The 26,326-nt window shown below is 37.5% G+C and overlaps 1 protein-coding gene across 2 annotated transcripts in view; it reads left to right on the top strand.

Moving 5' to 3' along the window:
• The window catches only part of Hspbap1 (HSPB (heat shock 27kDa) associated protein 1), a 73,711-nt gene that overhangs the window by 32,653 nt on the left and 14,732 nt on the right, over positions 1-26,326 (top strand). For both annotated transcript variants that reach the window (XM_005386521.2, XM_005386520.2), the window contains exons 2-3: positions 1,826-2,011; positions 12,974-13,155. In XM_005386521.2, the coding sequence (XP_005386578.1) occupies positions 1,826-2,011; positions 12,974-13,155 (368 nt within the window). The remainder of the gene's footprint in view (positions 1-1,825; positions 2,012-12,973; positions 13,156-26,326) is intronic.

Raw genomic sequence — 26,326 nt, 5'->3', positions numbered from 1 at the left:
TTTTCCTGTTGGTCAGATTTGTCCCTGAGTGACCTCTGAGAAGCGCTATTTAGTCTCAGGTTTCCTGGCAGTTGTTGATTTGTATCTAGTTATCCCTGGTCTCAGACACAGGCATTGGTGTCAGCTGATGGTCTGCCCTCTGATCCAGCTACCCCTTGCAGTTCAGGGCACGTGCATGGCCCAGACTCGGGTTGCACTGGTGTGACAGTCCCCGTCCAGTGGACCTATGTCCCCAGGCAGTTCAGGGTACAGGCAAAACCCAGACACAAACTGCAGGGTCGACAGTTTGTGAACCACCTGATTCTGTGTCTCCAGTCAGTTCAGGACATATACAGGAACCAGATGCAGGCCAGACGGGTAGCAATCACAGACTGCCCATGCCTTCAACCCCCTAGTGGGTCCCGGTGAATATAAAGCATGGGCTCGAACTGCCGGACCAGCAGCTCTTGGAGCACTTGGTCACTCGCAGGGCATGTGGAGGGAGGGGCTACATGCACACCCCCCCCTCCCCAGCCAGAGAAGTCCCTGGAGCTTCTGAGTGAGTACCTCCTCTCTGCCGCAGGTGCAGGGAGGGCAGAGACTCAGTCTGTAATGGTGGCAGGGTCCTGGGTTGCCTGCTCTGCCCTCAGGAAGTAGATGGGAAATACCTGGCTCTCCTCGAGTTTCAGCTGGGAACCGTGGCGGTGTGAGTAAAGCATGGACTTGAACTGCGGGACCAGCAGCTCCCGGAGCACTCGCACACTCGGCACAATCCTTTTTTATTAAGTTTATTGGTACACTTTATATAACGATCACATTCATCATAGGGAATTTGTACCTGTATATGATATAACTTGATTCTTTTTTGCCCCATTTTGCTACTCTTAACATTTTAAGATGTCTTTAAAGAGAAACTTTCTTGCTGTGGGTATAACTTAGTGGTAGAATGCTTACCATATGCTAGATCCTGGGTTTGCTCTCCAGTAGAGGAGAGAGAAAGGGAGAAGGGAGAGAGGAGATGAGATGGAGGGGAGGAAAACAGAAACTTTTTTGTTCTTTGATTTAAAAAATGAGAATCTTTAAGTCACAATTTGGAGGTACATATATCTCCAAATACATATCTTGGAGAATATACATGTATCTCCTAAACTGTTTATAGATGCATGGAAAGCAAAATTAATACTGATTACCATCTTAGCACATGTTTTATTCTTTTTTTTTTTTTTTTTTTTTTTTTTTTTTTTTGGTTTTTCTCCGGTACCAGGAACCGAACTCACGACCTTGCGCTTGCCAGGCAGGCGCTTTTGCCGCTGAGCTAAATCCCCAGCCCCAGCACATGTTTTATTCTTAAAACTGCAATAAAATGTACTCTGCCTTTCCAGATTGACTGCCACATTAGTTCAGGTTGGTTTTATTTTTGTTTGGGCACTAAAGGCGATATAGCAAATAAAATTGTTGCAGACTCCAACTCTGATCTTTCCAGAGCAGTTCTCAGCACCATTTCTTATATAATTCTCTATTTAAGAAATAATAGTTTACAGAAATTTCACTTTGTAAATTTAAAGTAGTTGGAAAGCCATTTTTAACACTGAGGTTTCATTTCTGACATTGAAAATTGTACATAGTTACCACCATTCAAATGTTTAAAATTTAATATGAAAAAGTCATTTTAAGAGTTACGAACCTTTGAAGCCAAATATTTTTATAACTGGTAATCAACAAAGTGTATGTGTAGCGAATTTGCACAAAAAGATTTGTCAGAACAGAAACAGTATTAGCTGTTTTTCTTCATATGATATGAAATAACTTTATAGTTATCTGTTGCTTTATTCATCTCTCTCTCCAGGTGAACATGTCAAACCTTTTACACCAGAGAAAGCAAAAGACATTATAATGTCTTTACGGCAACCTGCAGTCTTCTGCAACATGGTTTCTGACTGGCCATCGCGACACTGGACTGCTGAGCACCTTTCTGAGGTTCTTCAGGGCAAGCAGATCCGATTCAGAATGGGAATGAAGAGCGCAGACACAGGTGGGGCTGGAGGCTGCCATGCTAATACTGCTCCCACTTCTCAGCGTTGCTCTCCTCTCTTGAGAGATCTTTTCTTCCAGTCTTCTTTTTAATCTTTCATTGCACAGAAACGAAAATTTTCCTGGAGTATTTGGAAAAAGATTTTGACCTAAGGTTTTTTTGTGTGTGTTTTAGACTCAACAGCCAATAGTTTAAACTCTCATATAAAACATATTTTTTTATGTAATGTATATGTATGTGCATTGCTGGGGCTCATTGAATGTGGTAGGGCTTAATAAATATTTGTTAATACACTACTATTTGTGTTCCCATATGACTGAAAAAGAACAATACTACCCGATACTACAACTCTGCAGTGTAGCACTATAGTTCCACTACTGCCATCTGGTAACTACTGAAACAGTCTCATAGTCCCTAACACTTTTGACTGCTGTCCTGCATTTGTAACTTCAGGCTGTAGTGCTCAGTGTGGTTGTCATGTTATCCTTTGCTTTATCAGCTGCCTGAGCTGTATTACATTGAACAAGCATAAAATGTAGATAAAGCAGCCTTTCTGTTGTTATTTCTGGGGTTCAAAGCCAAGGTCTTGCACATGCTAGGCAAGGACTCTGCTATGGAACTGGCCCCTCCCTCAGTGCTCTCTCTTTTTATTTTCTCTCTTTCTTTTTCTTTTTTTTAGCTCAAGCCATACTCCTGCCTCTGGGACTATATATACCACCATGCCTGGCTGGTTTTTATTCTCTTAAATTCATTCATTTTGTCTGCTCCCTTTTCTCACATGTATACTAATATTTTGGGGTTTTGCCCTATTGTCAGACCAAGTGACTACCATTACCTCTAAAATTTAGTTAATACAAGGGAAAGAAACAGTGTTATTTTTAATTAGATGGAATTCACAGCCCTTGTCTGGTGTTGAAAGTGTCTTTCAATGTGGGTAAGATTGGTAGTCCAGAAACTCAAGAGTTTAAGCTTCACAGTAAAGTGGTTTGTAAATTTCTATTAATAGCTCAGGAGGAACTGGAAAGTTCCCCATTTTCCCTTCTAGCTTCTTTGTCACATGTTGACTTTGTCACATATCTCATGGAGTTGGTCTTTGTGTCTGAAATCCTTTTGGATTCCTACAACCCATCTAGCAGAATACCTATACCTGGAACTCTCATTCTAATCACAGACCAGACTGTTTGTTTTTCAGAAATGAATGCTAGACCTGCAATAACATAAAAATCAGATTATATTTTTTCTTTCTTGATTTTAGTGAACTAAATCTGCTGCTTACTGAAGTGTCTGTTAGAAACTAATTTGGAGAGAAATAGGAATTGTACAGTTTTATATCCTGGCAAGACTCCATGTACAACACTAGTATTAGTAGCTAACATTGTTTGAAAGCTGTTGTCACCGGCCTGTTCTGAGTGATTTGCTTATATTCAGTGTATTAATCTGCTTACCACTTTCCTAGGAGACTGTTGTCATTCCACTGAACAGAAGACACATAGTAATTTGACATTTTGAAGTTAATAAAAGCCATGAAAGAAAAACTGCTATTTTGAGAAACTACTCTTTAGAAAAAATAATTTGATCTTTTTAATAATTTAAATAAAATTTACATAAAATTCATATGACAAAATTCCATTTAAAAGTATGTACTTTGGTGGTTGTTAGTATTTTCACAATGCTGTACAACCATCACATACAGTCTAATTGTAGAACACCTTCATTATCCCATGGAGAAGGCAGTGCCCTTGAAGCAGGCACTTTCCATTGTGCCTTCCTGTAGCCCTAGTCTCCTTTCTGTCTCTGAATTTACCTACTCAGGACATATATAAATAGAATCGTACAATTGTTGGGTTTGGGGGTATGGTTTCTTTCACTTAGTGTGTTTTCAAGGTTCATCCATGTAGCAGTACAAATTGAACATCCCTAAGTTGGAAATCTGAAATCCTGAATTGTCCAAAGTCTGAACTTTTTGAGTACTGACATGGTTCTAGGTTTAAAATTCTACAGCTGAGCTCACATGCTAAGTCATAGTCAAAACACAGGTGAGGTGTAACGAGACATAAATGAATTTCATATTTAAACTTGGGTCCCTTTCCCAAGATATTTCATTATGTATATGCAAATATTCCAAAATCCAAAATTATCAATACTTGTTACAAGCATTTTAGATAAGGGATATACAACCTGTATAATTAGTATTTCATTTCTCTTGAGTGTCAAATAGTATTGTTATATAGACATACACATTTTGTTTATCCATTTATTAGTTGATGAATAGTTGAGTTATTACCACTCTTCCTGGAGCAGATATCTAGGAGAAGAATTGCTAAGTCATAAGGTATATTGGTCACCTTCTGATCACTAGGACAAAATACCTGATACCTATGACTTAAAGGAGAGGTGTATTTGGCTTGTGGTTTCAGGGGGTTCAGTCTATGGTCAGCTGGCTTCAAGTAGAAATAGCATGATGGAGAGGGCTTCCAGAGGAAAGCAGTTCAACTCATGGCAACCAGGAAGCTGAGAGAATAGGAAGGGACAGAGAGGGAGAGAGAGATAACCTTCAGAGACGTGCCCATGGGAATACCTCTTCCACCCAGGCTCCAACTTCTGGCAGCACATTCAGTTGTGAACTCATTAATGGACTAACCCACTGATGAGTATAGTGCCCCATGCTACAGTCACCTTCCAAAAATCCATCTCTGAACTTCTAAGGGTTCAGAGATGAAAACTCTTAAGGGTTAGATATAAACCATAAGATGAGATAACTGTATATTTAACATTTTGAGAAACTGCCAAACTGTTTTCCAAAGTAGCTGTACCATTTTACATTCCCACAGTGTATGAAGGTTCTGGTTTTCCCACATTCTTTTTACATTGGTTTTATTACAGCTATTGCAGTGCATGCGTTCTTCACATTGCAGTTCTGATTTGCATTTCCCTAATGATTCATAATGTTAATCAGTTTTTCATGGGTGTTTTGGTAAATAGAAATGACCATTTAGACTTTTTACTCATTCCCTAATTGGAGTTTTTGTCTTTTTGATGTTGCATTGTAGGAGTTCTTTATATATTATAGATTTTAGACCATTATCAGATATATGACTTGCAAATATTTTCTCCTATTGTGTGGATTATTTTGGTAATTTGTTTTTTTTAAAAATTATTGCTGGGCATAATGGCACATACCTGTAATCTCAGCACTTGGGATGCTGAGGCAGGAGAATCACTGCATGTTGAAGGCCAGCTTGGTCTACATAGTAATTTCAAGACCATCCTGAACTACATAGCAAGACCTTCTCCCAAAAAAACAAAAAAAAAACTATTTCACTGAGTATAAAGTAAAACTTCCAGTCAAGGGCGGATAATGGGTTAAGAGCTGATACTAAGGGGCTAGGGCTTTAGCTCAGCGGCAAAACGCCTACCTGAAACTGCAAGGTGGTGAGTTAGATTCCTGGTACTGGAAGAAAAACAAACAAAAAAGCTGATACTAAAATCAGCCTGCATGGGTTTAAATGTTGGCTTACTGTGTAACCTTGGGCAAATCAGTCAACTTTTCTGTATATTAGAAATATTTTCAAAAGTAAATGATTTCATATGCATATTATAGTATAGTGCCTATTGTGTAATAAGTACTCAAATACTCAGTGTAGAAAAAACTTAAAAACATGAAAAGACCCACAGAAATTTAAAAACACCTTTCCAACTAACCAGAGATAGACTACTTATACTTTGATGTATATCCATATAGCCCTTGATGTATTAAAAAAAAAGATGTATTAATTTTTACAGCCTGCTTCTTTTTACTTAACATACTCTGAACCACTATCTTGACATTAAATGTAACTTAGCTGCTACCTAATGTTCCTTTGGATGGCCGCGCCATAACTTATTTTAGAATTCTGTTGTATTAGGTTGCTTACAAGTTTTAAATTTATCATACTACTGTAGTAAACATTCTTACAAACAAATCTTGTCTAGGTTGCTGATTTTCCTAGGAGGGATTCAAAGGGCATGTGAGTTATCCTCAGTGGCAGTGCTATCTGTGACACTCCCCACCCCAAAAACCTCTGAGTCTTTCTGATTGCCCTGTTGTTCTGGTGTCTCATGACTTAGATTCTAAGTATCCAGAAGCCATCTGCTTGTCTGTCTCCTCAGATGGCCTCTGGTGCGCGTTGCCCGGGTCTCCCGCACCTCCACAGCTGCAGTGGCCATGTCACTAGTCGTAGGCTCCGTCTCCCTGCCTTCCCTGCTCTTGCTGTTTCTTCGATGGTAACCAGAGAAAATTTGTGAAAACACGAATTTAATCTTCTCTCTGCTTAAAACCCTTTCATGGCTCCCCATTACTTTTAGGCTAAAGACCAAGTGTTTGAAATGGAAGCTTCGGCTTACTTTCACTGAGCTCAGGCTATTTTCAGTTTCTATATTTCCAGGAATTTGCTGCTTCCTATTCCAGAGCCTTTGTGTATCTAGTTCCCTGTGTGTATCTAGCCATTCTTTTCTTTTCCCATTTTTCTTAGCTTTACCTGATTAATTGTTCTTCCTTGAGCTTTTGGCGTAGAAGAAATTTTTTCCTGTCTGTGTGGCTCCTTCCCCATCCCCTAAATCAGGTGTGGCTATCAAACTGTGTCGGAACACTTTGTATTCATCTCCTTTTCTCCTCCCCCTCCCCCACATCCCCTTCCATCCCATCCCTTCCCCTCTCCTCTCTTCCCTCTTTCTCCCTGAAAGTACCATAGATTAAACCCAGGAATCACTGAGGTAAATTCCTAGCATTTTTATTATTTTGAGATGGAGTCTCACTATTACTCCAGTTGGCCTTGAACTTGTAATCTTCCTGTCTCAGCTCCCTGAGTAGTAGGGTGTATAGGGGTGTGTCACCATGCATGACACAACTTATATTTCATAGCAACACTTAGAACAATTAAAAGCACATGGTTAGTTGTGTAAGCAATTACCTGATTAAAATCTGTTCTTTTCAAGGTAATTTTTGTGAGGGCAAGGGCCAACTCATGATGGATGAGTAACTAATGGACTTGAGGTATTTGTGGAGTAGAAGAAAGAGAGGCATTTGATACACAGAACAAGGGCTTTGCAGAAAAGTGGTTTCCATTTACAATCTTCAGAACATGCGTTAATACCTGTTTTGCCACTCATTTGCCAAAATAGAGATTTATCTTTAAAAAAACTTTCTGATAGATGAAAATGGCATCTCATTATTTTAATTAACATTTCTTTGATTGCTGGTAATGTTGAACATAAGTTAATGTTTGTTAGTAATTTGTATTTTTTTCCATTCTTTGACTATGACAGTGTTACGAGTTTAAAAAGTTTTAAATAAATCTTTTACATATTGAGAATATTGTATTGTTATAGATGTGTTTCCTAGCTTATTTGGGTTTTTTTGGCTGAGAGGCCTACAAGTTTTTTCTGTGTAGTTCAGACTGACATTTGTAGCCCAGGCTGGCCTCACAGAGATCCTCCTACCTCAGCCTCCCACGGGCTGGGGTTACAGACTTGCACTACCACAGCTGGTTCCCAGTTAATGTTCTACATTTTCATTTCTCTTCCCATTTTTATAATCCAGTTTGATTATTATTTAGTTTAATAATTATTTAATTTAATAATGCCCTGTTAACATTTTATCTTCATTTATTTAATCTTTACGCATTTTACCCTTAGAAATTCCTCCTTCTGAAAATATATATTCTAATATCTTCTCCTAATAGCCTATTAATTTCTTTTTTCTACATTTTACTTTTATCTATTTTATGTAAGTAGATATGATGTTCATTGGATTTTTTAAAGTAGTTACATTGGGAGCTTCCATTCTAGCATCATTTTCTCAATAATCACCTCCACCTTTCTACCTTTGAAAACTATCTTTAGCCAGGCGTGGTGGTGCACACCCGTAATCCAGCACTCAGGAGGCTGACGTAGAGGATTGTTGTGAGTTTGAGGCCAACCTGGGCTACAAAGTAAGCTCAAGGCCAGCCTGAACTGCATAGCGAGACCCTGTCTCAGAAAAAAAAAAAAAGAAAATTATCTTGATTATGTGACTATATGCTTGTGTGCTCCAGCATTAGTTTCTCAGCCATATATTAAGCTGTCAGTTTGGGGCCAATAAAATAATTGAAAAATAAGATCTTAGCACTGGTGTATATTTTAATATGTGAAAGTATGATTCACTCTACCTAGTTCTACTTCTTTATTTTCATTTTATTATTTACTTATATTTTAATTGATATAAAATTGTATATATTCATGTAGCATGTGATGTTTCAGTATATACTTGCTTTATGTAAAGTCCAAATCAGGATAACCATACCTATCTCATTGGACATTGATTATTTCTCTGCATTGAAAATATTTCAGGTCCTTTCTACGGGTCATTTTGAAATACACAGCACATTATCACTACCCTACTGTGTAATGGGCACTGAGCTAATTTCTCCTAACTGTATTCTGTGCTCAACTTCAATAACTCTTCTTTCTTAAGTATTATTGAATTTTATTCAATAAATGAACTTTAGAGTTACACAAAGTACTCATTTTAAAGAAATCCTGTTAGAATTTTAAATGGAAATTTAAGCTCTAAAAATCAATTTGGAAAAAAATTTACATTGTTGTAATATTATATATTCTTACAGAGGAATGCATTACTTTGCTTACCAAGTCTATTTGTCTCTCAGCAAAAAGATTTGTAGTTTTCATATAGATAGACACATTTCCAGCTGGGCGTGGAAGCACACACCTTGTAATCCCAGCCCTTGGGAGGCTGAGGCAGGAGGATCTTTGAGAGTTCGAGCCCAGCCTGGGCTACAGAGTGAGCTCAAGGCCAGCCTGAACTGCAGTGAGACCCTGTCTCAAAAGGATTTTAAAAAAATAGACGCATTTCTTAAAATATTATAAATTCAGTATAATGGTTATACAGTAATATTTTTGGCTATTATAGTTTTTAACTGATTTTGATTGTTACATAGATAAAATCAATTTCTTTCTGTATGTTTATTTTATATGCAGCCACTCACTAATCTTGGTAGTTTTGTTTTCATTGTTCATGTGGCTCTTCTAGGTAGACAGGCATATGGTTGTATAAATAAGGGTATCTTTGTAGCTTATATATTGAATGTATGTATTTCTGCCTTAGGTTTTGCTAGAAATTTCTAGGTTACTGGAAATAAGGTTAATAAATGACTTTTTAAAAAATTTGCATTTTTTAATATAATGCCTTTTTAGTTTTTAGGAAGAGATAGTGAATATCATATGGGTCTTTTTTATTGGTATGTTTGCAGTACATAATGATTACATTCATTATGGCAGTGGGTACATGTCCATAGCACGTCTTAATTCGTTTTTTAAATCCCCTTTCCTTTCTTTCCCTCTCTCTCCTCTCCATTTCTTAGTCTTCTTTTGCAAAAGATCTGCCTTCCTGTTTTCTATTATATCTTTTATTTTGCTCTTTAACCTATTTATATATTGAGTTTGTTGTATAAAAGATACCACGCTTGTGTGTCATCATTTCTCTTGACATTATCATCTCAGGGTGCATCCGTTTTTCTCCAGATGACTCAAATTTTTCCATGTTTATGGCAGAGTAGTACTCTATCATGTGTAAGTACCATGATACCATACTTTCTTGATCCATTCATCTGTCCATGGACATATAATCTGCTTCTAAGGTTTAGCCATTATGACATGTTCTCCTGTAAATATGAGTATGCATGTATCCCTCTAGTGTGATGTCTTTAACCCTTTTGGGAAGACATCTAGAAGGGGAATAGCTGAGTCAAATGAAATTTCTAGTTTTGGGGTTTTTGAGGAATCTCCATAATAATTTTGATAGTGATTGTACTAGTTTACATTCTGAAAGTAGTTTGGATCCAATTTATTTTTCAATATATGTGATCAGTGTCAGTGTTGTATCCCAGCTGGCAATAATTTGAACAGCCATTGTAGAAGTACATCCTAAACATCTGTAAGTTGGGAATAATGATCAAAAATCCTGTTCAGAGCTCCTTCTTTATAAGGTGATGAAAGTCTAACAAAATGGAGAAATCATTGTTTTCTTGCTGGGCAAAAATTATTTTAAGAAGCTTTACTATGATCATTAGAAGCAAGCTCAGTTTATCATTACTGCCAGATCTTGAACAGTTGAGCTTCTTTTTTACCTTATATTTTACAGTAAGTGGAGTGAAAGTTACAGTTGCCTAGGCTACTGTATTGTTAAATGGAGGAGCAATGATGCTAAATTGGAAATGAATAATTCCATTGCATAAAGGAAACTAAGAAAAACAACTGTCCAGCCCTACCCAGCAAGAAACTGTCATTGTAGCACAGAACAATTCCTCTGTGCTGCTCCTAAAAGGCTAAGTGAAAAGATCTTACTTTGAGGTCATAATGTAAATGAAAAAATCTCTTATTCCATTCATTTTAATTTTCCCAGTAGTATGAGTTCTCGGGTGTAATTTTTACACTTTTAGACTTTCATTTTTCTTTTTTTTTTTTTTTAGTCTTTTTGAGACAGGATTTCACTATGCAGTTCAGGCTGGCCTCAAACTCACTTTGTAGCCCAGGCTGGCCTCAGCAACAATCTTCCTGCCTCAGCCTCCCAAGTGGTGGGATTACAAGCATGCACTGCCATGCCCGGCTTAGACTTTTCATTTCTAATAAAAGAATTTGCTATGACAGAATGTAAAAGCCTCTAAGGAGCACAGGTTCTGGGGGTACAGTGCAGACTTGTCTGAGATAACTGGCCCTAACTGAAAAGTCCTGTTCGTTCCTCACCAAGAGCAACTGGCTCGGTTAATGGCGTTAGCATTCAGTCAGTTGGACTGAGTTCTACAAAGTGGAAACTTAAAGACAGTGTAATGTAATTGAATCAGTGGAATTTACTGAGATGATTTAGAAATGTCTCCTGTTTCCCAGCATCATGACGCTTTCTTGCCACATGTATTTTTGTCTGTCAGTGCTTATGTACTCCTATTGTGGTGACTTTTTGATGATGTCAATGATACTAAGAGATTATACATATATTGATGATTTACTGCCTACCAAGCACTATTCTAAGTGCTTCACAAAATTTAAAGAGTTCTTGAGCATGTAGATAGTAATCTTTTAGATAAATGTGTCTTAGTAAAATTCTCCTTCTTCAAGTCAAGTGACAGGTTGATGAAGCAGTTGACTTAGGATGATTTTTGATATACATCCTGCCTTTTACCTCTGTGCCATTCTTTAGTAAAAAGAGAGGAAGGGAAACCATGATTGTATAATCCTAAGCAGTTCAGGAAAGAAAAGGAGGCAAAAGGTAAAAATACTGAAAGAAGAGTTTGACTACCTTTCTTTTTCTTCCAATTCAGTTAAGTTTTAAGTTTCCAAATAAATGTATAAATGACGGAGAAGTATTAATAACAGTGCCTGGCATTTACTGAATACTGCTATGTGTCAGGATCTCTGCTAACTGATCTGCGTCCCTCTTGGAAGGATTTCATGCCTTGCAAAGATTTTTTTCTTTTTAAACTGGAGATTCAGTCCAAGAAGCATTGAGCTATATCTCCAACCCTTAAATTTTTTTTCTTTATTTTGAGACAGGGTCTTGCTAAATTGCCCATGCTGACCTCAAAGTTGCGGTCCCCCTATCTCAACCTGCTGAGTTGCTGGGGTCACAGGTGTGCACCTACACGCCTGGGTATGGTTTCTTAAATGTTAATTTCCTTTGTCCATTTAAAATATTTTGCCACTCGCAAAGCAAAAAAATAGTTTCAGCACTTTCGGAAAAACAGTTCTTGTATTAATCCAAGACTTCAGTCTCAACTCATTGGTATCATACCTGTAATAACAAACCTACCTGTGGGCAGTTAGTAAACCTTTATCTCAGATGGTCTCTCCTCCCACCACATGTTTTTTGAGACAAAGTCTCACCATATCATTCAGGCTGACCTTGAATAAACTGTTGATTTGAACTCATGGCTATCCTCCTGCCTCAGCCATCCAAGTGCTAGGATTACAAATATGTGGCACCATGCCTGGTGGTCTTCTCCCTTCCTAAGTGTTGCTGGTACAAACTTTTCTATTTCATTATATGATTTCTCAAGTTCTCTATCATTCTAATTAAAGCTTTATCTTCATCTAAAATATTAAAAACTCAAGTAATATCTATTTCTTTTATGATCTTATAAACCTGAGTACCATATTAATTACAAATTATGTTCTTAATAAATGATTCTGGAATAAATGAATTAATGAATAAATGAAAAGACTTTAAATTATCATGGTCCACATAATGATTCTGAGGAGCTGTGTGTGCTAAATGTGTAACACAAAGTCAGAAAATTTTCAAAGACAGTTCTTACATTGCTTTTTAAGAAACTTTTTCAATCTAACACAGTGGCTCTTACACTCTTTGATAACAGGATCTCCTTAGTAATTGTTGAGTACCCGATGTGCTTTTGCTGATACAGGTATCTCTGGTGTTACTTAACATATTGGAAACTAAAATGTGGCTATTTAAAGCAGAAGAACAGAACCATGTGTTCCACCAGCTACCAGCACAGTGACACCCACACATGTCATGTAGTCTGTGGACAATGAATAAGAGTAAAAAAGGCAACGAATGTCTTGATATTAATATGAAAGTAGTTCTGACTTCACAGCCCGCCCCCGTGAAAGGGTCTTGGAGGCTTGATAATCTCAAGTGTGCCCTTTGTTCACCAAATCAGGATGAAATAAGGGTAATCCTTAATCTTAAGGTTACAACCATATTTTTAACTTTTATGTTTAATCATGAGTACTGTGAGTGTTATAAATGGTTTGAATTGTGTAGCAAGCACAAAATTCATTAAATCCATTAAATTTTTAATTAATGTTAAATAAGAGATCTTTTTTGGTTGAAATTAATTTTGTTTAAAAAGCCAATAATACTTAGAAACCATGTTTCTTATACATTTAAAGCTGTGTTCTCTTGCATTGCAGTGCCTCAATTTGAAACCACATGTAGTTACGTGGAAGCTACACTCGAAGAATTTCTGACCTGGAACTGTGACCGGTCTAGTAGTTTTGGACCATTTAGAGATTATGATCATTCCAAATTCTGGGCTTATGCTGACTATAAATATTTTGTCAACCTATTTGAAGACAATTCAGATGTTTTCCAGGTAAATAATACTGTATATTCCTTTTAGCTTCAGTAAGAATTTGAGAAAAGATCCTAAATTAGGATTTCCCCTGCTCCCTTCTTCCTTGGCTGCCTTTGTCTGCCATAAGTATTCCCAGTGAGTCTGCAGCATTTTACCCACTGGAGCTGAAAGATCTGCTCAAGGGATGGGCAACATTTGGCTCACACAGGTGAGCGGCCTTCTGTGTTTGCCTTCCCAATCAAACTTCTTCCACCATACCCCTCCTTTGCCTTTAAACGGTGCCCCAATGATTTGGAGAACACCCGAAGCATAGATCATACAAAAAACTCCCATTTCCCACCGAAAATATTCTATATAGAATGAAAACATTCTATATAGAATGTATTTAGGGTGCAACACACTTTCTATAAAGGACCACTTCTCAGGTGGGGGTCAGGCCACCTCTGCCCTTGCCATGCCCTTGGGGACAGCTGTTTTCACCCATGGTCCATGGCCTGAAGCAGAGAATTCTATGCTCCTTGTGTTTGGCGTAGAAGACCCACAGGAATGTGGGATTGCCTCGGAGGAGTGATAATATAGATGCACCTTAAGTATATACTATTTATTGTACACTAAAGCTTTTTATGGTTTTTTGGGTTTTTTTTTTTTTTTGCTTTTTTGTGGTAATTGGGATTCAACATAGGGTCCTAATACCTGTCTACATCTCCAGCCATTTTGTTTGTTTGTTTTTGAGATGGGGTCTCACCAAGTCTCTAAGTTGCCCAGGCTGCTCTTGAATGTGCAGTCATACTGCCTCAGCCTTCCAGAGTGCTGGGATTATAGGTTTGCATCACTGTACCCATATGGGCTTTCTTTTTAAATTCAGTGCTAATAGTATACTTTAATCCCACTCACTTTCTTGACACTAGCAATTTCATCCCCCATTTCCTTTGTACCATCAGTGAGAGCATCAGCATAGTAAATAGGCAGGTAGCATCTTAGTAGTACTGTGAGAATAATTTTGACCTCACAGGTCTCCAGAAAGGATCTCATAAATTCTCTGGTATGTAATACCACTTCTATAATCACAGTATTCCTCCAGTTCTTACTTCTCTAATTTCAAAAGTTTCTTACATAAATACCCTTCAAGTCATACTCCAGCTTAAATATCAAAGTGCACTAATCATGCTCACAAGTGCTTTTTGACTTAAAAGTATCTAAGGATAGCATTTCAGGCCCTCCCAGTGTCTGAGCTGGTCTCTCTGGTCTCCTTGTGGATGCTGAACATGCTGTATTCTTACCTTCCAGCCTTTGGTCATGCCCTTCTCAACTTCTGCTTATTAACGTTCTGCTGTTTAGGGTGTAGATCATATTCAGCCTTGGCCACAAAACCTTCTCAGCCACTTTTACCCACATCTACCTGCCCTTTGCCTTCATTCTTACGTAACTTAAATGGTGCATGTCATCGAATGCCTGTGTTTTGTTCTTACGATATTATAAGCTCTTTTTTTGTGTGTTTTTGAGACAGGGTCTCACTGCAGTTCAGGCTGGACTTGAGCTCACTTTGTAGCCCAGGCTGATCTTGAACACGCAATGATCCTCCTGCCTCAACCTCCCGAGTGCTGGGATTACAGGCGTGCTGCACTACACCCGCCAATATTGTAAGCTCTTTGGCCTATATTTTATAATTTCATATTCCTCAAAACTGTTAGCATAGTGCTAAATGTACAACAAGTCTTTGAATGATTATATGAATATATTTTTTCCTAGTTTTACCATTTCTTTTTGGATATTTCCTTAGTCTTTATGCCCCTTCAGAGAATGTTTTGACTTTAACTCCTGACTTGCCCCTTGTCAAATTTTCTGTGGTTTCTAGTTAATGAAATGTGGCATTTGTCAATCTTGGTAAGAAAGTCCTAGCTCTCTTCAACCTTCTACTAGTTTTATAAGTTTTTACTTATAGTTTCTACTTGAAGTTTCCATCTATTAATCCTTTTAGAAATTAAATCTACTTTAAATATATATTATATATGGGTAAGTATATAAATATATAAGTATGTTTGTATATGGATAAATATACAGGTATGTACATGTCAGATATGTATAGATAAATCTACTGATATAATTGGAAAGTATCGGGTTTACCTTCACATGGCCTAGCATTATGTTTTCTGACACTGATTTTTCTACACGAGATACAAAATTAATCTCCTTATTTTTTAGTTACACGCCATGTCATTGACTAATCTACCTGAAACATTTTTAAATATTTTGTTGTCTATGTTCCAAGAAAGGTAGAGAATTTAAGACAGTACCACATAAAATTTCTTGATCTCTCACTCAGTTGGTAAGAATGCTAAGTTTTACCCGTTGAAGTCATCACGTAAGTATTGTCATAACTGAAGCATTAAGAATCAAAAGGAATTTTGCCCCAAGAATGTTTCTTGGGCAGGTGCCATTTTATATTATCACTGAGATTGGCTACACAGTTAGAAGCCTTCTTAAGTCACAGGTTACAGAATGCCAAAATGCAATAAATGGAAGATTAGTTCTAATTTGTCTTGGACTTTGTACCATAGCTATAAGAGTATGTTGAAATCGAGGCAGGTGGTTCAGTAATGACTAAAGGGATCTGATGACCAGGTGTCATTACATTGCCTGGTCTGAGCTCAAAATTTTAATCATCCTGCCTCAGCTTCCCAGAGTGCTAGGACTACAGGCATGTGCTACCATGCCCAGTTTACATTTTCTTAGAAAAAAATTTGTTTCATTGCAGCTGGAGTTTTAGAGTCTCTTATGTTGTTTAAAGTGTGGGGGATATTTTAAATTAAGGAAATTTGGTGCTAATTCATATTGTTTATGTACCTGAAGAAATATGTTCTGCAAATATGATCACTTGGGCCTGGGGGTAGAGGCCAGGGATTGATAACCCAGAAGGACTGGGAGGGTAATGGAAGTGTTCTCTTGTCTTGATCATGGTAGGTTACAGTGGTGTGTACATTTGTTCAAAACTTGCTGATCTGTACTCTAAAATGTTGCATTTTATTGTATATAAATTTTACCTCAAAGAAATTAACTAGAAAAAAAATTGTCAATAGAAAAAATACAGTTTCCAAATACTTCATTTGTTGGCTTTTGTAATATCTGCCGTACTAATGTTTGTCTTTACAAGTACTCCAAGAATACTTGGGTATCTTGTGGGTCCTGATTTTTTCTTTGAGAGTGATGATCACTCTATGTATTTATGTGTCAAATAAAAATTACCATTGTTATAAGTTACATACTACATTCAGAACACCATCACAAGGCAGAAAAAGGAGCTCTACTTTTTCTAGTACAAACATCGACCAACCTGTTTTCCTTTTGTCCCATCTTTTATTAGCTATGAATTAGTGGTGAATTTTGCTTGTGATATTTATTCTGTATAGAAGCTATCCTGTATTTGATTTGATCTTGAAAAAACTCTAATGTGTCATTCTACTTTGCTTCTATTAGGCATATTTAAACTGCAGATAAACTTCCGGGCTAGATTTTGGGATGAGGCTAGGAAGCAAGGGTGGAGATGAGGGAAGATGAAGAAGCAGGACTGAATTGCTGGTTAATTTCTTTCAGTGCTGGATAGGATGTGACAGTATTTTCCTCTAGAACTAGTGCTCCTAGTAGTTCCTACTAGGTTTCTAGTGCGCTACTACTTACTGCAGCCCTACATTAGCGCTGCCAGTGCTGATCTTGGTGGTTAGCTTTGCTGATTCAGAATAACCCACAGAACTCATCTTTCCCCAGTAATCCTATGCTGTCAGAGCCTTTATCCCAGGCTTGCAGGTGGACTAGACCTAAATCCTGTGTCAGAAGAATGTAACCCTGAAGAAATATTTCTGAGAACAGTTTCGGATGGAGGTAGGCAGAGTTCTATGCACCATTCCTCAGGTGTACTATAAATGCAATAGACTTCTCCAAGCTGGCCTACAGAACTAACCACCAAGATCAGCATTGTTTCTCCAAGAAAAACAATATTCTGAGTCCAAACAATTGGTATGCAAGTAAAATGTGTAGGTCACAAGCAACGAAAGGACAAAAGAAGAAATAAGGTCTGGATATCAACTTTTCCATTAAAGAGTATCATCATATTTAACATGACAGCTTAACCAAACATAGGGGATAATCTTTTTCTTCTGTAAGGAAAGTGGAGATGGGCTGGCCACCATGCTTACAGAGGGCTAGAATGGAGAGCTTGTCATACTGAAGAACCAGGCTCTTCCTGTCTTCCTGCTGCCCTTCTTAGTACTAAGCTTCTATCCTCAAGGCTATCTCATGCTCTGAGATAGCCATGGCAGCTATATTTAGAAAGGAGGAAAGGCAAAAGTGTATTCTCAGCTCTGCCACCCTTTGAAGATAGTTTCTCAGAGGTTGCACCCAGCAACCCCTCATTAGTGGATACCATTCAGTCTCTTACCTCCCTTAGCTGCACTGGAGGCTTGAAAGTGGACCTTTCTAGGCCGGGCACATTACCTCCCTGCATGAAACTGGGCTCAAATCTGAAGAAAGATAGGTAGTTTCTGCTACACTACACCTTGGTCCTGGAAAGATATGAAAAAATTGAAGCGATGTTTACATTGTAAAAGCCAAGTATATTTTCAGGATTTCTATGTACAGCAAACACTGTATGGGGTCTCAGAAAATTGCATCTTATGGGGGGGTCCTACCCTCTGTCCCATTCTTAGTGGATGGTTAAGACTGTCCTTCCCATCAAAGGAGAGAGGCTTTCGAAATAAGTAGTGTAGGGTTACATAGGTCCAACAGTTTCAAGATAAGGCCTTTTGGCCAACTGCCTGGAGCAAACTGCCTGACAGTCATTTGATTTATTGGTTAATAGGTTGGCAGTCTGTCCTCCCTGAAGCAAAGGATGAGAAAGGAGCTTTAGTATAAGTGGCAGGATTAAGTATTAATGCATTCATTTCTTGCTGAGGGTTCAAAACAAGGGGAAAAAACTAGATCTTAGCCATTTTTGACCTCTTATTTGTGCAGTTGTATGATAACAATGGACACTGTCTTTTAACTTTTTTTTTTTGTAATGTGTATGTAGGACTGACCCAAGCATCACAGTTTGCACTGAGTGGGACTTTATTTTTCAAAACCGTGAGAAACTCTCAAGTTAGAAACACACAAAATACAATCCTTCCTTCATTTACTTAGTACTTATGTTTATGGGAAATTCAATATATAGTAAAACTATGCCCTCCCCCCAATAATTATTTGATCATTTGTGAAAGAGTTCTAGTATCTGACAATCAAGATCAAAATTTGTAGTGTTATGAAGACTGTGCAAGACGCGGGATCTCGTTGTTGTGTTGAGCTGCATGCTTGGCCCCCATGCACTTGATGTCAGTGGCAACCTCGCCCGTTATTCTTAACAACCAGAAATGTGTCCACATTGTTTTGTAGCACCATCAGAAGGGCGTACTGCCAGGCAGGGTTGTGCAGGGCTGTAATCTCAGCTACTCAAGAGGGTAGGGGAGAAGGATCACAAGTTCAAATACGCATGGGAAGCTTAGCAAGACCTGTCAAAATAAAAAGGTGTGGGGTTTTAGCTTAGTGGGAAAGCACTTGCCTGCAAAGCCCTGGGTTCCATCTCTAGTGTTAAAGAAAAACAAAACAAAACAAAAAACAGTACTACCATTAGTTTCTCTGTATGTAAAAGGATGTAAGTATCTTCAGTTTCATAAAGATTAAATAGACAGTACATATAAAATGTAAGGGTCAGGTCTTGGTCTACTTTAAGGATTAGATAGCTCCAGAATTGAATATAGATATAGCAGTGAATTGGATTGAAGATTAAATTTAAGAAGGATAAGTATAGGATCCCTTGGCTGTTTTCTAAATTCTTAAAAGTCAAGGCTAGGGAAATGGCTAGGCAGCTGTGGAAAAGAAAAGAACAGCCCAGCCCAGCATGAACCTTGGTACAATTTAGTAGTGCTGTGTGGCATTGCATCCCTGGGATGGAGTCCAGAGGCCTGGCTTGAGAGCAAATAGTCCATATGCAAAGCACTGCCCAGGACTGAGGTTAGGGCCATTGACAAAGTAAGGGAAGAGAAGAAGAGCAACTGGGAGGAAAAGTTAATGCTATCAAGTCTACGTTGGGAAAAAAAAAAAAAAAAGTAAAAGCAAAACAGTTTTCCAGATAATTAAAAGATAGCAAATACCAGCAGAGAAAAACTAAACTTGTCCTCATATATCTATAGATTTGAGACTATCTTCTAGAAGTTACAAGAAAACAGGTACTGCTTTTTAGTAATCGGTCAATCAGATATTTAATTGCTCTTTTTCAGGATGGTGTAGAATAGAATTTTCTGGGGAAAAGTGACTTCTAAAGACTTCTCCATCAGATGTGAGAGTAGATTCCAGGATGGTTCACTCCACCAGCCACCCTTGCCCATGTCACTAATAGAGCAGCCAAACAGGGTGCCCTGTGATAATACTATGTACCATAAGAAATTGGCAAGCAGCAATACAGAAAACAAAATAAATAATAGAAAATGAGAAGACACAGAAGTAAAATGGAACCCTAGACTCCCAACCTACCCATGACAAGCCCTGAGCACAGTGAGAGGAAACTGGAAGTCAAGTATTAGAACTTTCTGAAATGATAACAGAAATGAAAAAAATAAATGGAAAAGACTATAGAGGGGGCTGGGGATTTAGCTCAGCGGCAAAAGCGCCTGCCTGCCTGGCAAGCGAAAGGACGGGAGTTCGGTTCCCGGTACTGGAGAAAAACCAAAAAAAAAAAGAAAAGACTATAGAAAAAAATCTCTCAGGTACAAAAAGAAGTGATGATCAAAATGAAAGGTATTAGACACAGATAAAAAAAAATAGAAGACCTTAGCAAAGTGATGGAAAAACCATAAATGCCCAATGTGGAAAAGAAATGGAATCCATGAAACAGATCCAAAGAGAAATCCAAGAGATTAAAACTTCTACTGAAAGTATATGCAGCAGATTGAATGAAGGCAAGAATAGAATATCAGATCTAAAGATAGAATTGTGGCTAACAACCATGCAAAGAAAGCTATCTTAAAAATAGCAAGAGACCATGAAAAATCAATCCAACAGCCGCAAGGTGAAGCAAAGAACAACATAAGATTGATTGGGGTCAGTGAGAACGCTGGAGACTGGCATAAAAAATCTCTTCACAGAAAACATCCCAAACATGGATAAAGAATTTGACATACACATAAATGAAGCATATACAACTCCAAATAGCCAAGGCCAACATAAGTCTACACCAAAGCATATAATAATCAAGATTCCAGAAATTCAGCACAGAAACAGAATATTAAAACAGTTGGAAAGCCCATCAGAATCACAGTTGACATTTCAGCACAAACCCTCAAATTGAGCTTGTAGTGAAGTGTTTTAAGTTCTGAAAGAAAACAACATCCAACCCAGATTGATTAACCTACAAAACTATCTTTCAAAATTAATAGAGAAAGAGGATACTTCCATGACAAAGAATACCTGAGGAAATTCATTATCACCAAACCAGCCCTTCAGAATTCTCTGAAGGATATATTAAAAAGAGAAAATGAAAGCTACAGTCAGAAGAACACCAATAGAAGGAAGCCAGCAGGCAGGTCAAGCAGTTAAACAGAGGGGAAAGACAAAGAGCCAACAACAAGAAAATAATATGAGAAAGATAAGCCAATACATATCTGTTATAACCATCAATGTAAATGGTCTCAGTTCACCAATCAAACGAAACAGACTGTTAGAATGAATCAAGAAGCAAGATCCAACAATGCTGCATTGAAAAAACACACGTAACCCCCCAAAAATTCATAGACTGGGAGTCAAAGGATAGAAAATAATACTCTATGCCACAGGAACCCAGAAAAAAAACAAGAGTAGCTATTCTATTTGTAGACAGTTTGAACTTCAAGCCAAGACTGATCAAAAGAGACAAGGTCACTACATTCTTGTTAAGGGAATACTCCAAGAAGAAGAGATAGCAGTCGTAAATATATATGCGCCAAATACCAATATACCCAACTGCATAAAACAAATATTAATTGACATGAAAAATCAAATAAGCACTAACACAGTTGTAATGGGGGAACTTAATACCCTACTTTCACAATTAGATAAATCATCTAGACAAAAAAATCAACCAAGAAATATCAGAATTAAACATGTGAACAAATGGACTTATTAGATGTCTGCAGTGTGTTCTACCCCACAATATCAGGATATACATTCTTCTCAGCTACACATGGGACATTCTCCAGGATAGACCACATATTAGCTCATAGAACATGCTTAACTAAATGCAGAGGAATTGAAATTATCCCATGCATATTATTGACCATGGTGCAATGAAATTGGAAATCAGCAGAAAAAGAAACTACAAAAACTACATAAAAACATGGAAATTAAACAACACCCTCCTAAATAACCAATGGGTCACAGAAGAAATTAAACAGTATGTATAATTAAATGAAAATGGCAATACAACATACCAGAATTGATGGCATGCAATGAAGGCAGTCCTTCAAGGGAAATTTATAGTGGTAAATTCTCACATCAGGAAAACAGAACGAGGTCAAATAAAGAATTTAATGTTGAAACTCAAACTTCTAGCAAAGGACAAACAAATTGAACACAAAGCTCGTATGAGGGAAAATTATGAAGAGCAGAGCAGAAATTAATACAATCGAGACTGAGAAAACAATACAAAGAATCAATGAGTCAAAGAGTTGGGTCTTTGAAAGATTGAATAAAACTGATAAACCCCTAGGCACCTTATCAAAAAAAGGAAAGGAAGGAATTCGAGCAATTAGAAGTGAGAAGTGTAAAATCACAGTGGACCCTACAGAAATCCAAAAGATCATCATTGCTAACTTCAAAAACCTGCCCTCTGTAGAATGGAAAACAGAAGAAATGGACAGATTCTTAGATGCATGAACTACCAAAACTGAATCAAGAAGATGTAAAATAAGATGTAAATCCACTATGCCAAAATGCTTTAATGAAATTGAAAGAGAAGCAATACTTCCAAAATCATTCCTGGAAGCAAGTATTACTCTGATTCCAAAACCAGAGAAAGCTCCAAACAAACAAGAAAACTGGGGCTGGGGATTTAGCTCAGCGGCAAAAGCGCCTGCCTGGCAAGCGCAAGGTCGTGAGTTCGGTTCCCGGTACCGGAGAAAAACAAAACAAAACAAACAAACAAGAAAACTATAGGCCAGTCTCCCTAATGAACATAGATGCAAAAATCCTCAATAAGATATTGGCAAAAAGAGTGTAGCAAATCATCAAGAAGATTATACACTATGACTAAGTGGGATTCATCCCAGGAATGAAGGGATGGTTCAACAGATGCAAATCAATAAATGTAATACACCATATTAACAGAGCCAAAGATAAAAACCACATGATCATCTCAACAGATGCAGAAAAAGTATTTGACAAAGTCCAATACCCATTCATGATGAAAACTCTATAAAAAATTGAAATAGATGGCCTTTGTCAATCTGATAAAAGCCATTTATGACAAACCAACAGTGAACATCATAGTAACTGGTCAAAAACTGAAACTTTTACTCTAATATCAGTAATAAACAAAGATGTCGACTATTACCACTCCTATTTAATGTAGTTCTGGAAACATTAGCCAGAGCAATTAGACAAGAGAAAGAAAGAAAAGGAATAAAGAGATGAAAGGAAGAAGTTAAAGTATCATTATTTGTGGATGACATAATAGTCTACATACATAGAAGACCCCAAAACCTTCACCAAAAGACTTGTAGATTTAATAACCAAATTCATTGGTGTAACTGGATACAAAGTCCCCACTCAAAATCAATAGCATTCCTATACAAAAATAACACATTCACTGTGAAATTAAGGAAGACCGCATCCTTCACAATAGCATCCAAAAAATGAAATACATAGGAATCAATCTAACAAAAGAAATAAAAGATCTATACATTGAAAATTACAGTACTCTAAAATAAGATCAAAGATGATTTCAGAAAATGGAAAGATATCCCTTACTCATGGGTAGGAAGAACGAACATAGTGAAAATGGCCATACTCTCAAAATTATTATACAGATTTAATGCAATCCTGATCAAAATACCATTAGCATACCTCACAGAACTACAGAAAATATTCTTAAAATTCATTTGGAGACAGAAGAGACCTAGAATAGCAAAAGCAATTCTGGGTAACAAAGGCAAGGTGGGGGGCATCACAATTCCTGACTTGAAAATATACTGCAAGGCTACTGTGATAAAATCAGCATGGTACCAGCAAAAACACAGACTTGAGGATCAATGGAACAGATTAGAAGATGGAGACACAACTACAAATGCACTCAGCCACCTTATCTTTGACAAAGGGGCCAAACATGGTTGCTGGAAGAAAAATAGCCTCTTTAATATATGGTGCTGGAAAAACTGACTTTCCTCATGCCAAAGACTAAAACTAGACCCATGTCTATCACCATGCACCAAAGTCAAAATGGGTCCAAGATCTAAATATTAAAAGAGAAATACTAAATCTATTGGAAGAGAAAGTAAGTAGAACTCTTGAAGACATAGGTGTAGGCAAAGAGTTCATGAACAAAACCCAGATCATATGGGAAATACTTTAAAGAATCAACAACTGAAATCTCATCTTATTAAAAAGCTTTTGTGCATCAAAGGAAATCACCAGCACAGTGAAAAGACAACCCACAGGATGGGAAAAAATTTTAGCCAGTTGTCCCTCAGACAAAGGACTTATAACTGGAACATATAAATAAGTGAAAAAAGTTAGCCCCCCCTCCGCCAAATTCAAAGATCCAATCCAAAAATGGGCATCTGAGATGAATATACACTTCTCAGATGAAGAAATACAAATGGCAAATAAATATAAAAAATGCTCAACATAATTTGTCATTCAAGAAATGGAAATTAAAACAACACTGAAATTCCATCTCACTCTAGAAGGAATGGCTCCCATCAAGAAATTAACCAATAACAAATGCTGGTGGGGCTGTGGGCATAAAGGAACCCTTCTTAACTGTTGGTGGGGTTGTATATTGGTGCAACCATTGTGGAAATCAGCATGTAAATTCCTCAAAACACTAGGATTAGAGGTCCTATTTGACCCAGCTATTTCCCTTCTGGGTTATCTTCTCAGAGGAATTAAAAACATCATACCGCAGCAATATATGTGCACTCATGTTTATAGCAGCACAATTTGTAATAGCTAAATCTTGGAGACAATCCTAATGCTAATCAACTGAGGAATGGATAAAAAAGATGTGGTCTTCTTATGTGATGGAATACTACTCAGCCATAAAGAAAAATAAACTTTAGACTTTTATAGGTAAATGGATGTAACTTGAGATCATATTCATATGTGAAATAAATCAGTCCCACATGTATACAAAACATATTGTCTCCCTGGTGTGAGACTGAAAGAGTCTGAAAGAGTAAATAAGGTCCAAAATGTACAGTGGATATTGTGTAATGGGAAGAAATTGTTCAAAAGAAAAAACTAGAATGTCAGGGGAAAGAAAGGGAAAAGGAAAAAAATACAAAGTAGGTATAGTACTAGGTTTTCATAATTCAATGAAAAGAAAGATTTGTGCTAATATTGTTTGGAGAATATTTTTATGCCTATAGCTTGTACTCTGAGTAACTACGTTAAAGATAATAATGCACAATGCATTAATTTGTTATTCTATTATATTGTTATGAGATTTTGTTTTACTTTTTTCCATAAAATCAAAAAGACCCAAAAATCAGAATGAAAATTTTCCGAAATAAATAAAAAAACAAAATCCTCTTTCCCATAGAATACGGCTCTTAATGGTTTGCCTCTAAAATACAGAAAATTTGGATTGCAGATATTGATAAAAATGTCCAGGTCAGGCATTGCAGTGCACACCTGTAATCCCACACTTGCAAGGCTGAGGCAGGAGGGTCACTGCAAGTTCAGACCACCCTGCGTTGTGTAGTGAGTTCATGGCCAACCTGAAAGACATAGGGAGAGCCTATCTCAAAAAAAAGAAAAAAGAAAAAAAAAAGTGTCAGCATTTAAGACTACGTTCTGCACATAGAAATGTTTTTGCTTTTTAAACTTCAAAGGAAAAATTCACGATTAAAAAACTAGCAATGAACTCATACCTGGTTTGTTAGTGTGGTTTTTTTTTTTCCAACTTGTAATTTTAATGGTGTGTATTTGGATTTTTACCTGACCTTATTTTCCTGAGCTACTAGTGAATTCTTCGTTTCTCTAGTAGTAGACTGGGGCAGGATCTGAGAACAGAAGCAGGCATGAGGAGAGTCCACATCCAGAGCACTGTGCTGTGTCTATGCTAAAACTCACTGTACTACAGAGTTCCTACTGAGGAGTATGTGCATTTCAGAGCTGTGTTGTAGCACCCCACCTGGTTTATTAGGGTTAGGGTAAGGCTCCAGCAGCAACAATTTCAAATAACTCCACTAGTCTAGGAGAGAGCGTGTGTGTGTGTGTGCACACTTGCACGCGTGCACAAGCACTCAAGGTACTACTGGGGATTAAAATGCCCTACATCTCGAACCCTTTTTAGTTTTCATTTTAAGGGTTTCACTAAGATGCTCAGTGCAAATTAAAACAACACTGAAATTCTATCTCACTCCAGAAAGAATGGCTCCCATCAAGAAATTGATGGTCACAAACTTGTAATCCCCATCTCAGCACCCCAGAGTGCTGGGATTATAGGCATGCAGCATCATGACTGGCTAGAAAGGACTTCTTTTATGTGGTCGTTGAAGTACAAAAGGTTAATAAGATATGTCTGTCCATAAATATTGGCCCTGCTTAAAGGGACAGTGGCTTTTAGACTTCATAAATTGAGCTTCAGAGAGATTTCCTGCACTCACAGTTCTCACTGCCACAGATACTTTTCCCCCCGATAGCTGCATAATTATGTCCTATTTATTGTCTTTCCCTAGTAGATGTAGGCTTCATCTAGGTGGGTTTTTTTCCGTTTTGTTCACTGTTTGATCACAAACTTCTGCAGCAGATGCTGGCATGTGTTAAGTAGCCGGTAAAAATTTGTTGAATGACCACTATTAGTGAGGTTATTCTTGCATGTTGTTGGTTGAAAAGATTTCTTGCAACTGTCCTGGAAACCTAACCTCCTCCATCTGTAGCATTTTCTGTTACAGAATACCCCAAGTAC

This window comes from Chinchilla lanigera, unplaced genomic scaffold (genome assembly GCF_000276665.1).
Source record: "Chinchilla lanigera isolate Chin_1 unplaced genomic scaffold, ChiLan1.0 scaffold00026, whole genome shotgun sequence".
Classification (NCBI taxonomy): Eukaryota; Metazoa; Chordata; class Mammalia; order Rodentia; family Chinchillidae; genus Chinchilla; species Chinchilla lanigera.
The sequence above is the reverse complement of the archived record's forward strand: the minus strand, read 5'-3'. Positions and strand labels throughout refer to the sequence as shown.